This window comes from Rattus norvegicus, chromosome 9 (assembly GCF_021556685.1).
Source record: "Rattus norvegicus strain SHRSP/BbbUtx chromosome 9, alternate assembly SHRSP_T2T, whole genome shotgun sequence".
Taxonomy (NCBI): Eukaryota; Metazoa; Chordata; class Mammalia; order Rodentia; family Muridae; genus Rattus; species Rattus norvegicus.
Window position 1 is genome coordinate 118,650,063 of NC_141542.1, and position 15,158 is coordinate 118,665,220.

A 15,158-nucleotide genomic window follows, 5' to 3' on the forward strand; every position below is an offset into this window, starting at 1 on the left:
GTCTGTTTTGGGGTGGTTGAGTTTTGGGTTTTAGTAGTTCAGTACTCACCTTTATAATTGAGGGGAGTCTCTGTAGGTTCTTTCTCTGTGTGTTCATCTCTCTTTTACAAAGCTTTGTCCCTCTTCTTTCTCTAGGAGGACCATGAATTCTGCTGCTCCGTGGAGTATGTTGGCCCCTTTGAGTTCTGAAGTCAGTCTTCTCAACAGGACATTACTGGGGTTTTTGCTTAATTATGATCTAGACACTTCTTTTTTAACCCAGTCAGCCTTGGTAGTATTAGGACTTAGATCATGATTTATTATCTCTGAGGGATAATTGTTTCATTTACTGATGTCTGTGTCTTTAGAGTGGTATTGTTTTATATGTTTTTATCTAGTAATTGTTTTAGGTAACTGGATAAATTAATTAATATTTCTCTATAGTCACAGAAAAGGTAACAGTTTATGAGTTAGCTAAGAATATATTATGTCTCTTTATTCCAAAATACTTGTGTGTGTGTTTTCTAAGACTATATATACTATATACTGAGTCAAATTATAATAGTTTGGTTATGTTACATATTTTTATTATCTTTTAATTACATTGCATACTCTTGTTAAAAATGAATTTCTTGGGCTGGTGCGATGGCTCAGTGGCTAAAATCGCTGACAGCATAGGTCTGAGGACCTGAGCTGTTAGATCAGTCCTGGAGCTCATGTAAAAAGCCGAGTGTGGTGGTGTGCATCTGTAATCTGCAGTGAGGTGGGGGTGGAGGTGTGGAAATTGCCTGGAGTGCAGAGGGAAGGCAGGAGCAAGGAGACATTGCCTCAGTGAGGTGGGGTGGAGAAGCCAGCTCCTCAGGGTCACCCTCTGATCCCCACATACCCCCTTCCATAATCAAACGTGACACCCTGCCCTGACCTAGATAGCCACCTTTCCCCAGCAGTCCTGATCCTGCCCCATCAGCACTGCCACTGTAGGATTCCACAGCTCTGTCTTTATGTGACTCTGGGGTCTGAATTACGGCTGTCTTCATGCCTGTGTGCCAAGCTCTCTCCTAACCCTTCAGTCCTGTCCACTGTGCCAGTAATTCAGTCATTTCATTTAGCTCTCAAACAGGAGATAATAGTGTTCTGTGATTTCCTTATTTTCAGTTTCTCCTTAAAGTTGTTTTTGAAGTGTGTATTGGCAGTCTTTCTTCCCAAGGGCATGTGTTATATGGCTTGATTTTTCATTTGTTCTGCTTTGGTTAAGGACTGTAGATAGATGGGGGTGGTGGCCAGGGCAGCCATCTTTGTTCCCAGCTGTGTGCTTCTGCTTCAGCACCACTCTGCATTGTGTCATAGCAAGAACTCCCAGGCTTGTCTGGAACGCGCTGTCTACCACCCGGAACTAGACTTTTCCTTGGGGGGGGGCACTTTTCTTTGGAAGAGATATTTGAGCATTAAACCATTTTAAAAGCTCTGTAGTATTTCACAGTTACAAATAATATTGTAAAAGCGCTATTATATAGACATGGGCTTTCTAGGTCAAAATATGAATGTGTGTATAGTTTCATTATATACTACTAATATGAATTTCCCTATAGATCTTGTGCCATTTTGCACATTTACCATATTCGTATGAGCCTGCCCTATTCTAATAAGTACTTTATGACATCTATGATGGTCTTAGCATTTATTTCTCTAAAAGTGAGCAAAATGAACTACCTTTTTTCATGTTTAAGAGCTATTTTATTTATGTCTATGTGTGTGTGTATGTGTGTGTGCATGCACATATGTATGCAGCTACCCACAGAGTTCAGAAGTGGGTGTTGGGTTCCTTGAAACTGGAGTTAGAGGTATTTGTGAGCCACGTGCAGTGGGTGCCGGCAGCCAAACTGCGGCTGTGGTCATCTGTTAGAGTAGCAAGGACTCTTAACCACTGAACTATCTCTTCAGTCACTTCGGCCATTTTATTTCTTTGTTTTGCTCTGTGCAATAGATCATTTTTACTTTGTGTTTTGTTGTTCATTAAAAGTACAACTGCCCAAGTATGTTCAACACTGTTTCTACACTTTACAGTGATACAAGAAATCCTCAATAACAATTTATTTGAAAGGAGATATTGATTAACCCTTTAAACACAAAGTAGATAGAAATACTAGCAGTATTCATATACTACATTGGAAAATGTTTTTGATGATCTAGAGTTAATATTTAATAGCCATATAATACATTGCATATGAAATATAGTTATATAATACTATATAATTTATATAATTCCCATGATGGTTCTTATTTAATATTTGATCTAAAATGTGAATTTATTATAGCCCAAGTGATATGTTAGGAATGAGTTGAGCCTTGTGCATTTCCTCCTGCAGGGTAGTAAGGAAGCACTAGGCGAATGCATGCATGGTACCCAGCTGCACTCGGTTGCTTAGGAAGACTTTTCAGCCTTGTGCTCCCTGCAGTCCTGGGGTGGCTGCGGTTGCTTAGTCCTTTATCATGAGCCACGCTCACCTGCACCTGCTACTGTAGCTTGCTCTCCTGATGTAGATAACCTCTCTTCCCACTCCTGGGAACACACAGGGTACAACCCTCTCCCCTTGGCAGGCATGTTTCCAGTCATTCCAAGATCAAATGCCATGCTTATTATAGTGTAGTTCTTAATCACTTAATCTATGTGAAGTTGGGTAAAGTTGTTGTAATGCTATGCACCTAACATAGCTATACATCCCGTGACTTTTAGTGTAAAATTTGTACAATGAGGAGATTGTTAGTGAGACAAATACTTTGTTACAACAGAACTTGGCCGGTGGAATTACTTAGGGAGCTTTCAAGTACTGACCCTAGGCTCTGTGTGAGAAGCCTGCTTCTTCAGGCTTTCTGGTCATAGAATTCCCAAGCTGATATTTTAAAAAGACTCAATTATTTCTGATTGCAGACAGGTTAGAGATGGGTTAGAGCAGGGAAACCAAGATGTGAAGAAAATGTAGAGAAGTTTTAATGAGTGGGACACATCTAAAGATTCCTTTGTACTTGGAGTTGAGTCTCTGAAAACTCTGTTTTATGGAAATTTAATGAGTTGTTTTCTGGATTTCTGTATCCCCTAAGGACTTAGGGACTCCAGCATTTTCCTTATGTAATAGGCAAACTCAAATAAAAATGCTTGCTTCAGAGGATCAGTTATTTCGAGTTATTGTGTAGCGCAGGGACTGTGCATTCTTCATGGAATTTTAATGTTGAGTTTGCCAAGATGAAAGCCATCAAGTACTTGGAGGATATAATCTATAGCACCAAGCTATTTTTGACAACTGTTATTTAGGTATTTTTCAGGCTTGAATCATCTTGTTGAGTATTTTCAATTCCTTGCTGTAATTATAGGTCCAGTAGTAGTTTGTTTTTTTAATCAGTATCCCAGAATGCATACTGTTTGGTATAATAAGCCCAGAACACTTAAATTACTACCTGATCTGAAAAACTGATTCATCTTACCACATATCTCCTTTCAAAGGTAAGGCAAGAAAGGACGTTTGCTTTTCTAAAAGGTGTACGTTTTCTTTTAAAAATGGCATGTGCATGATTACTCTAGCCACAATTATGTCTGTGCACCATGTGTGTGCAGTGCTCATAGAGCCTTGCAGAGGGTGGCATGAGAGTGCCTGAAACTGGAATTACAGACGGTTGAGAGCTATAATGTGGGTGCTGGGACTCAAACCCCTGTCCTCTGGAAGAATAGCCAGTGCTCCTAACCGGTGAGCTATTTCTAATTCTAAAAGGTGTACATTTTCTCCCTCTCTCTAGTTTTTGTTTTTAATAAGCTTAGCATGTACTTTACTTTTTAAATATTTATATAGTCAGTCATTTCAGTGTAATTGATACCATTGGCCTCTATTGGTTTCCAAAGCAAACATTTCGTCATTTTATCATTTATGTTGCTTATATCTTGGGCTATACTTAGTACATGCAACTAAGCTCTTATGGGTAGTTGGGCAGGAGGAAAATTTTCTAAATTGAATTACTTTTAAGCTGTTAATTAGAAGTGATTTTTTAGTTTTAGGTAAATTTTATTTTGACTACAAAAGAATAAAAACTATGCAAGCTATTCAAATATCACAGATTTAATATAAAAGTAGTATTATATCAGTATTTTAACTATATGATTACAAATTCTGAATAGCATTATAAAATTACAAACAAAGTCTCAGACTAGTGTTTTGTTTTCCTGGGGCAAGGGAAGTGTATGCTATCAGTATCCTACCTTAACTCTGTCTGCTCCTAATTTTCCTGTGTTGGCTTTGGATTGGTCACATAGAGTTTCACTCCTTGATTCCTCATTGGATGAGATTGTAAAGGAGGCCATTATTTTTAGTTAGTTGAAAACAAAGTGATGGGGAGATGTCACTTTCCTTTTCATCTCTGTAGCTTTGTAATAAAGCTTGTCATGTCAGGAGTGACACAAATCAGGACCCAGGACTTCGTCCCTTGGGTGAATCATGTTACAAAGTAGTGTTCTGAAGTAGGAGCCGGCAAGAAGTACATGACATTCTCCTTCACTTTAGTCTCCAATACAGTGATTAAATACAGGATTATTAAACGTTAAAGATTACAGTTTACTTTGTGACCAGTTTAGAAGGTTTGATTTGTTTAGCTTAGTTATTTGTTTTTGTTTATTTTTTAAGATGGGATCTCATGTAGCTTAGGCTGGCTTTGAACTTGCTGTGTGGCTGAGGGTGACCCTGATCTTCTGATTTTCCTGCCTCCACCTCCCTGATGCTGGGGTCATTGCCCTGACATGCAAAGCCATGATAGATCGTTTTCATAAAGTAGTCAAGAAACAAGGTTTCCTACTCCTTTTTATCTTCCAGGCTTCAGTTGTTTCATGCCTAGCCCATTAAGAAATAAATTAATGTTTGCATGTGAGTCTGTTAGTATGTGACACTGAATGGGTGACTTTCAGTTTATGGATTTATTAGAGGAGGCATTTGCCTAATCATATGATAAAAGGAATGAGTCAGATAGGCTGTCAGGTGGCAGAAAGCAAGTATTAAAGATAAACGAGCTCAGAGTCACTTAAATCAGAGCAACTTAAACCTCATTTACTTGCAGCTCCTTTTAGTCTGAGAAATTTTTATGTGACTTGGGTGTATGGTTCCATAAAGGAGGTACACAAATCAAACATTTACTGATACTAAATCATGAGAAAATTTATCCTAAAGGAATTCTTTGGACTATATAAAATTTTGTATTAATTAAGCATGAAAGCAAATAAATGCTAAGATGAATGTGCTTTTCTTGTTTTTGTTTTAATATAAATTAAATCTTGTTAGGTCATAGAACAACCTTAAGTTTTTCAACATTTACTAATTTATCAAATTATATTTGTCAGTGCTGAGAAAACTACAAAAATACACAATGCCAGAGATTTATAGGATCATTTCAGAAATTTTTGTAAATTGTCTTGATCTTAAGCCATAATTCATTGAATAATCTTTTTATGAGACTCAAATCAGGAATAGACAAATTTAAACCCAAGCATTTAATTCGAATATGAAAACGATTGATAGACATATGCTGAGGAATGATAGGAACATCTTTGTCTTCATAATTAAACCATTGTTTCTATAAGAGCCAAAAATTTGTATGTGAAGTAAAGTAATCTTGCATGCAATAATCTTGAAGATGAGCTTAGGCATTCCATGGTGTCTTGTGGGAATGCGTGGAGAGACAGAATGTGCAGTAGAGTGTGTGCATGCCATGGGTTTAGAACCTGGTGCTCTTCATGGACACCGCTGTCAGCAGCACCTCAGCCTTTAATGGCTTGTTTTTCATGAACTTTTGGTTGGTACATTTTGGAAAGTTTTTGCTGGTGTGTGCATGCATGCATACATATGGGTCCATGAGCCACAGTTTAAGGAGCTGAGATTTAGACAGTAGAAGTTAGCTTTAAAGGAGTGAGGGTGAGCAGAACACTAGCTTGTCTGCTCCTCTAAAGACCCCACAGTCTGAATGCCCTACAGGAGGTCTGCTACAGCCAGGGCCACAGGCCTCCCAGGAGACCTGCAGCAACACAGGGACACAGGAGGCAGGCTCCATACAGAGACACTCAAACTGGCTAACACCAGAGATAACCAGATGGTGAGAGGCAAGAGCAAGACCATAAGCAGCAGAAACCAGTACACTTGGGCATCATCAGAATCCAGTTCTCCCACCATAGCAAGCCCTGAATACACCAACACACCTGAAAATCAGGAAGCTGACCTACAATCCTATCTCATGATGATAATAGAGTCCTTTAAGGAGAATATAAATAACTCACTGAAAGAAATATAGAAAAACACATGTAAACAGGTAGAAGCCCTTAAAGAAGAAGCAAATAAGTCCCTTAAAGAAACACAGGAAAACACAAACAGGTGAAGGATTTGAACAAAGCAGTCCAAGACCTAAAAGTAGAAGTAGAAACAATAAAGGAAACACAAATGGAGGTGACCCTGGAAATGGACAACCTAGGGAAGAGGTCAGGAAGTAAAGACGTAAGCATTACGAACTGATAGGTGAGAGAACAGAAGAGAGTCTCTCAGATGCAGAAGATACTGTAGGAGATACTGACACAACTGTCAAAGAAAATCCAAAACATAAAAAACTCCTAACCCAAAACATCCAGGCAATCCAGGACACAATGAAAAGACCAAATCTAAGACTAATAGGAGTAGAAGAGATCGAAGATTCCCAGTTCAAAGGACCCAAAAAACATCTTCAACAAAATCATAGATGAAAAACTTCCTCAACCTAAACAAAGAGATGGCCATAAATGTACAAGGAGCCTATAGAACACTGAATAGATTGGACAGAAAATCCAGAACCCAGTTCTCCTACCACAGAACACTAAATGCAACAGAACAAAGAATATTAAAAGCTGCAAGGGAAAAAGGTCAAGTCACATATAAAGGCAGACCTATCAGAATTATACCAGACTTCTCAATAGAGACACTAAAAGCCAGAAGAGCCTGAACACAGTTCATGCCTAAGAGAACACAAATGCCAGCCCAGGCTACTGTATCCAGCAAAACCCTCAACATAAATGGAGAAACCAAAACATTCCAGGACAAAACCAAATTCAAACAGTATTTATCTACCAATCCAGCCCTACAGAGGATCTTAGAAGGAAAACTACACCAAAGGGGCCGGGGGAGATATGAATCATCTCAAAACAAAGCCAAAAGGAGAGAATCACATAATCCCACCTACAATAATAAAAATAACAGGAACTAACAATCATCTGTCTTTAATATCTCTCAATATCAATGAACTCAATTCCCCAGTAAAAAGACATAAGCTAACGGACAGAGCTGTATTTTGCTGCATAAAAGAAACACATCTCAATGACAAAGACAGACACTACCTCAGTGTAAAAGGCTGGAAAAAAGTCTTCCAAGCAAATGGTCCCAAGAAACAAGATGGAGTTGCCATCCTAATGTCCAATAAAATAGACTTTCAAACAAAAGTTATCAAGCAAGATAGGGAAGGACACTTCATACTCATCAAAGGAAAAATCCACCAAGAGAAAGTTTCAATTCTGAACATCTATGTCCCAAATGCAACAGCACCAACATTCATAAAAGAAACTTTACTAAAGCTCAAAACACACTTTGAATCTCATGCAATTATAGTGAGAGACTTCAACACCCAACTCTCATCAATGAACAGATTTTGGAAACTGAAACTAAACAGAGACACAGTGAAACTAAGAGAGGTTATGAACCAAATGGATTTAACAGATATCTACAGAACATTTCACCCTAAAACAAAAGAATATACTTTCTTCTCAACAGCTCATGGTACCTTCTCCAAAATCGACCAATTGGTCACAAAACAGGCCTTATGATACCAGAAGATAGAAATAATCCCATGCACCTATCAGATCACCATGGCCTAAGTCTGGTCTTCAATAACAACAAAAGCAACAGAAAACCCACGTACGCATGGAGACTGAACAACTCTCTACTCAATGATAACTTGGGCAGGGAAGAAATACAGAAATCAAAGACTATATAGAATATGGGCATCATACCCGAAGGTATGGGACACAGTGAAAGCAGTGTTATGAGGAAAATTCATAGCACTAAGGCCTTCACAAAGAAATTGCAGAGATTCCATACAAGCAATTTAACAGCTTACCTGAGCACTCTAGAACAGGAAGAAACAAACACATATAAGAGGAGCAGATGGCAATAAATAGTTAAACTCGGGGCCCAAATCAACCAATTACAAACAAAGAGAACAACAAAGAATCAACAAAACCAAAAGCTGATCTTTGAGAAAATCAACAAGATAGATAAATCCCCGGCCAAACTATCTAAAGGGACCAGAGACAGGATCCAAATTAACAAAATCAGAAGTGAAAAGGGAGACAACACCAGAAACTGAGGAAATTAGAAGAATCATTAGATCCCACTACAAAACTGGAAAATCTAGATGAAAAGTTATACAAGATATTGTTGTTATTGATACTTTAAGACAGTGTTCATGTTTTTGTTGTATGGGTTTTGATGCTTTAAATATTTATTAATCAACTAATAGCAACCAACTGAAAGGGATGCTAATGAATTAATTGCATTGGTTTTTGTTTTTGTTTTTGTTAGTTTTGAGACAAGGTCCCATACTGTAGTTCATGCTGGCCTGACTCACTATGTCATTCAGGCTGGCCCCAAACCTGTGACAGTTTGCATACCCTACCTTTCTGAGTGCTCAGATTGCAGACAGGAGCTAACATACCCAGCTGTTAAAGTTGAGATTTTAATGAAGGGATACTTGAGTTTTAAATTGCGTTTTGGTGTCAATAGCAGGTTAGTCATCTTATTTTCAGGTCTCATGCAAACATGATGGGTTCATAGGGCACACATCATGGTCCATGCTCATCACAGTGTTCTTCCTAGGCTCTAACTGACATCTGCAGCATTTGTTCTTGAGGATGTTGGATGCAGACCTTTCATACTTCATTGTACAGTTTTGCAAAAACTTGCTATTTATAATGGAAAAGTTCTTAAAAACTAAATATTTATAACTCTTGAACATTTAACTCATAGTTCAGTGAGAACTTCTAATACAAATGCTAATTCATTATTATTATTGTTATTGTTTTAAAGTCTTGGCTACTGATGATTCAGCAGACAGAGCAACTCAGTAGGATAATGAAGACCCATGCAGAGGACTTGAACTCTGGACCCTTGCACAGGCTCACCATGATGATCAAGGACAAGCAGCAAGTGAAAAAGAGCTATGTAGGCATTCATCAGCAGATAGAGGCCGAGATGATCAAGGTATGTCTGCCTGGTTTAGTGCTGTTTCGAATTTCTTTACAAACCTGTGTTAATGCTTTGTCCTGTTTAAGCTTAAGATTGTCACTTCTGACAAGAAGTGCTTGTTGTCTTTGATGAGACTTTACTGTGTACAGAATGTTGCTGATTATAAGACGTCAGTCCCAACAAAGAGATAATATATTGACCGCTAAGCTGTGCCTCAGATCTTGTTATAACTTGGAATATATAAATTTTACTTATAGAAGTAGTTTTTAGGGCTGGGGAGATGACTCAGTAGTTAGGAGCTCTGACTCTGCTCTTCCAGCAGACCCAGCTCACAACCACATGGCTGCTCACAACCTCTGCAACTCCAGTTCCAGGGATCTGATATCTGATCCGGCCTCTGTGAGCACTGCAAGCACATGGTGCACAGACATACGCGGGAGCAAGACGTTCACACACATATATTTCCTTGTGTCAATAATAACTTAGTCAATGTATTCCTGAGTGTCTTTGCCTAGTGCATTTGTCTCTTCTGGGTAATTTCCTAACACTTATGTTACAGAGCTTCCAAACAGAAGAGAAGAGTAGTATGTCTGCCCTATAGCTGTCACCAAGGTCCCCACTCTTTTGTTTATGTACACTCACATTCTTTCCCAGTATTGGGTCATTTAAGGGAACCCCTATATCATTTATCCAAAACCATTTTATCATATATCGGTAATATAGGGATTCTGTTTAAACATAAGAACACTTTGATTAATCCACTTAAAATGACAAAAATTAAATGCACTAAACACCCTATGTTGAAACACTTGCCAGTTAAGTGGTTTCTAATGATTTACTTTAGTTGGGATGTAATCTGACATGTAAACTAATATGTAAGCTGTATTTGAGTAATTGCCTATCAGTCTCTAGGTTGTTCTTTCTGTTTATTTTTGAAAAATACCATTTGCTAACTAAAGAAATTAGGTAATTTGCTATATGTAATTGAATCCCTTAAATTTTGAGTTTTCTTTCCTTCATTTTTTTGTTTGTTTGTTTGAGATAGGGTTTTACTATGTAATCTTAGCTGGTTTGGAACTCCCTCTAGATCAGGCTGGCCTTGAAGTCCTAGAGCTCTGCTCTGTCCTGAGTGCTGAGAAAAGAGTGTGTGCTACCACACCTGACTCTCTCATTTTATTGGTATTCCTACAACGGAAAGCCTGTTATACCTTTTATTTCTGAATGCAATTTAGCCAAAAATTTTTGCCAAGTAGAATTTTGGGACACCGGTACGGTGGTGAATGCCTTTAATTCTAGCACTTGGGAGGTGGAAGCAAGTGGATCTCTATGAGTTCAAGGATTCCTTAATTAACACAGTGATTTCTAGGACAGCCTGGACTCTAGAGAGATCCTGTCTCAGAGAAAAGAAAAAAAAAAAAAGACAAAGGAACTTTTAGCAACTATTTGGATATCCTAAAATACAGTGTTTAGGAAAAGCCAGGAAAATGATTTTTTCTAATTGATCACAGAATTGATCACAAAATAATGATCAGTTCTTGAACATCTTCAAAGAATAAGCAGTGCTTTTTTTTTGTCTTAAAGGAGAGTGATTTAAATTCATTTATATTTACTTAATATTCACAAAATGCCACCTGTGTCTGGTGAGGCATACTTTCTTTTAGGACTCTTAACATTCCTTGAAAATTGAAGGGGCCAACCCTTTTTGCAAGTTGTTTTTTCTTAGGTTAGTGTGTTCTTTGAGACTCTCATGCTTGTGTTATATTACAGTCTGGTCTCACTCGACACCCCAGTCTCTGTCACCCTCCCTACCTTGTCATCCCATCTCAGGAAGTCAGCCTCCCACTGTCATTCCCTTTGTTTTGTGATCTACTGAGTTTGAGTTTGACCTGAGCACCAATATCGTTATGTGTTATGGGTTAGCCCTGGCTACACCACTGAAGGCAATGAACATCCTGTTCCTCAGCAGCCTTCAACTTTTGTAGCTCTCCTGGGAGGCACAGGGCTCCAAGAACCCTTCCCTCATTCGTGACTGAATGTTGACAGGCCCAGTCTTGTGTACGCCTTGTGCAGGTAACCAGAGCTGCTGGGGGTTCAGAGTGCAGTGACTTGTGCCATGCCTAGAAGACACTCTGTTATGCCCCTTTCCTTGACATTTGGCTCCAACAGTTTTTCTCTACTGTCTTCTGAGATTCTCTCTAAACCAAGGCAGGGTGGTGGGGAGTTCTTTGGAGGGCTGAACCCTCAACAGTCACTTCTTAGCACCTTGTGTCTTTAACTGCCATCTACTGCAAAAAAAAAAAAAAAAAAAAAAGAAAGAAAGAAAGAAAAAAAAAGTGTCTTTGGCCAAAACCAAGGGCAGTGTTAGTTCATGGCTATAAACACACATATTTATAAAGGCGTTCACTCGTAGAGTCTTTGACCTTCCCAGTCTCATGGTCTTTGTTCAGGTCTGTAGCACCAGGCATGAACGCTTTTCTTAGGAGCCGGCCTCAGGTCCTGAGGAATGAGTTGATGATCGTCACAGCACTCAGATTACTAGTGCAACAGTAGACATAGCTGCACAGTAGGCCAGTGCTGGAGCTAGCAAGATCCACAGCTGGGTAACACCCCTCCTGACATTCCTGTCAGCTGCTTGCATAGTACCTTCCTATCTTATGGAAGCTAGTCAACAGGGTGCCAGCTTCCAGCCTAGTTCTGTAAAGTGCTGTCCCACCCTAAGTGCGTGCTCTCTTCTGCAGACGAGTTTTACCATTTAGGAGAAATGGAAATACCCTGTATTGTTTGGGTCTGTTACCTTCCTGGCCATCAGCGTATAGGGAAGTATTCCATACCTGGTATTGGGAATTTTGTTGAAAAGCCAATGACTTTTGTGACTGGCTTTATGTACCTGTTCAAGGTACCTCCATTCAAACACTTTTAGAAAAGTATTGTACTTAGCTTATATAGTAGCAGGTTTCTCTGTGATTTCATTGTGCACCCTTCCTTTGGTTACCCTTCTCCTTACCCTGCACTTGTCCTCATCTCTCCACCCCTCCATTCTAAGCCGACCTCATGTGGTCATTCCTCATGCCTAATATCCCATCCACCTATGTACATGACCTTCCTCATCTCTTTGACATTCTGAGTAAACACACGTAGAACACTGAAACTATGATCTGCCTGAGAAACAACATGCAGCACGAGCTGTTCTGGCCTGACCTGTCCCAGCATATCATTTTCCAGTTCTTTTGGTTTTCCTTGTTATTTGGAGCCCAGTAACACTTCACTGAGTGCGTGTACCACCTGTTTCATGATGTACACGTAGGCCGAGTCCATTTCCCAACTATTCTTACTAGAGCGGCAGTGAGCATGGATGTGCAGGTGTCTGTGTGCTAGGATGTACACTCCTGTGGGAATACGCCTAGCATAACTGGGTCCCATGGCAGTTAGGTCTGTAGGTTTTTGCGAAAGCTTCAGATCAGCATCCATCATGGCTGCCCTCAGTTACATTTCTGCAATGTACACTTCCATTTCCGCTAATTCTTTTCTCAGGGTTTTGTTGTTTGGGAGGGCTGCTGATATTTGTGTGTTACTTTTTCATGCTTCCACTTTTTTCTGGTGGAGTCTCTGAGGTCTCTCATATAGAGATACACTCCTTTGCAGGTTTGATGCTGTCCCTCTCTTAGTCTTTTCAGACAGTGTATTAGAGGACTTTCAGATGACCAGGAGTCAGGTTGCCTTTATCTTGCTTCATGATAGTGTTTTGACTATAGGCCAAGATGGTTATTTGTTTACAATTAGTGACAGTTCTTGTAAGCTTGCACTGACCTGCATGCTGACTTTTGTGTGGCAAACAGTGTCAGCCTTCTGCAAATGGAATGCTTTCCCATCTCAGAGTCACTGTGTATGAAACACAGCATCACCCCCAACAAATAGAACAAACATATTAGAGCTGTTGTCTCAGGGTTTTATTGTTATGAACAGACACCATGACCAAGGCAAGTCTTTGTTTGTTTGTTTAATTAATCATTCCATTTGTTTACGTCTCAAATGATATCCCACTTCCTGGTTACCCCTCCACAAGTTCCCTCATCCCACAATCTCCCTCTTTTTCCTCTCCTTTGCATCTATGAGGGTGCTCCCCCACCTACCCAACCTTTCCTGCCCCACCACTCCAACATAACCCTATCCTGGGGCATCAAACCTCCACAGGACCAACGGCCTCCCCTCCCATTGATGTCAGACAAGGCCATCCTCTGCTACCTATGTATCTGGAGCCATGGATCCCTCTCTGTACACTCCTTGGTTGGTGGTCTAATCCCTGGGAGCACTGCGTGGTCTGGCCAGCTGCTGTTGTTCTTCCTATGGGGTTGCAATCCCCCTCATATCCTCCAGTCCTTCTGCCAGCTCCCCCACCCAGGTTCCTGAGCTCAGTCAGATGGTTGGCTCCAAGCATCCACATCTGTATTGGTCAGTTGCTGGCTGAACCTCCCAAGGCAAGACATTTAATTGGGGCTGGCTTACAGTTTCAGAGGTTCAGTCCATAGTCATCAAGGCAGGAAGCACGACAACATCTAAGGCAGGCATGGTGCACGAGGAGCTGAGAGTGCTACATCTTCATCTGAAGGCTGCTAGCACAATACTGCTTCCAGGCACCTAAGAGTAGGGTCTTAAAGCCCACACCCACAGTGATACACCTACTCCAACAAGGCCATACCTACTCCAACGAGGCCATACCTCCAAATAGTGCCACCCCCTGGACAAAACATATACAAACCATCACATTCCACTTCCTAGTCCCCATAGGTTTGTTCAAACACATGAGTCTATGGGGGCCATACCAAGCCATAACATAATTAAAAAGTACATTTAGTCCAACTTCCAAAGTCTCCATAGTCTATAACAGTCTCAACAATGTTAAAAGTCCAAAGTTCAAAGTCTCTTCTGAGATCTATCTAATCACTTAACTGTAATCATCAAAGCCAGACAGGAAACCAGCTGGGCCAACTCCAATCTCTGTATCTCCATGTCTAATGTCAAAGTTGTCTTCAGATCTCCAACTTCTTTTTCATCTTTGTTGACTGCAACAACGTTCTTTCTGGGCTGGTTCTCCTCCCTGTTAGCAGCTTTCCTCAGAAGGTATCCCATGACTGTGGTATCTTTAACATCTTTAGGTCTCCCAGACAACTTCACATTACAGCTTCTTCTTTCAGTGTGTGGAATCCACACATGGTCTTCTGGGCTCCTCCAAGTGGCTGGCATCACTTCTCCAGCTCTGCCCTCTGTAGCACTTTAAGCTCAGGTTGATCTACTCCACTGCCGCTGCTGTTCTTGGTGGTCATCTCATGGTACTGGCATCTCCAAAATACTACTGTCTTCCATTGCATCTAGGCTTCACCAATAGCCTCTCACAGGTTCTCTTCATGGTGCCAAGCCTCAACTCCTTTGCATGACCCCTTCAGTTCTGGGCTATCTACTGCAACTGAGGCTGCACCTTCACCAATGGCCTTCCATGACCTCTCACAGTGCCCAGCCTCAGCTGCTCTCCATGACCCCCTCATGCCTTCAAAATCAATACCACCTGGGTGACTCTCACACATCACCAAGTCCAGCTGCAGCACGAGGTACAACCTTGGCTGTCTTCTTTGTGCTCCCAGAAAGTACTCAGAAGGTGTCACTCAGTGACGCTGGTCTCTTCTTAGTCACCACTGATGTCTTAGCTCCAGCTGACCAGCATCAGCTGTCCCAGTCGTCCCTTCTGTTCTGGACTCTAAAGCCAGAGCCACACGGCTGACGCTGCTGAGTTCTCCTGCCTGCCGGGGCTGGAACGTGGCCCCTTGTTGTATTATCAGCTGTTTTCTGACTCCCTCACTGCCTAAGCGTGGCTGTCCCAGAACTTGCTCTGTAGCT

The 15,158-nt window shown here is 40.6% G+C and overlaps 1 protein-coding gene across 5 annotated transcripts in view; it reads left to right on the plus strand.

The window, feature by feature from the left end:
• Fer (FER tyrosine kinase) overlaps nt 1-15,158 on the plus strand; it is a 308,103-nt gene that overhangs the window by 40,503 nt on the left and 252,442 nt on the right. For all 5 annotated transcript variants that reach the window (XR_015628598.1, XM_087565632.1, XM_087565634.1 and 2 more), the window contains exon 3: nt 9,111-9,284. Coding sequence is in view for 4 of the 5 variants with exons in the window: in XM_087565632.1 (XP_087421758.1) it covers nt 9,111-9,284 (174 nt within the window). In the remaining variant the exon portion in view is untranslated. The remainder of the gene's footprint in view (nt 1-9,110; nt 9,285-15,158) is intronic.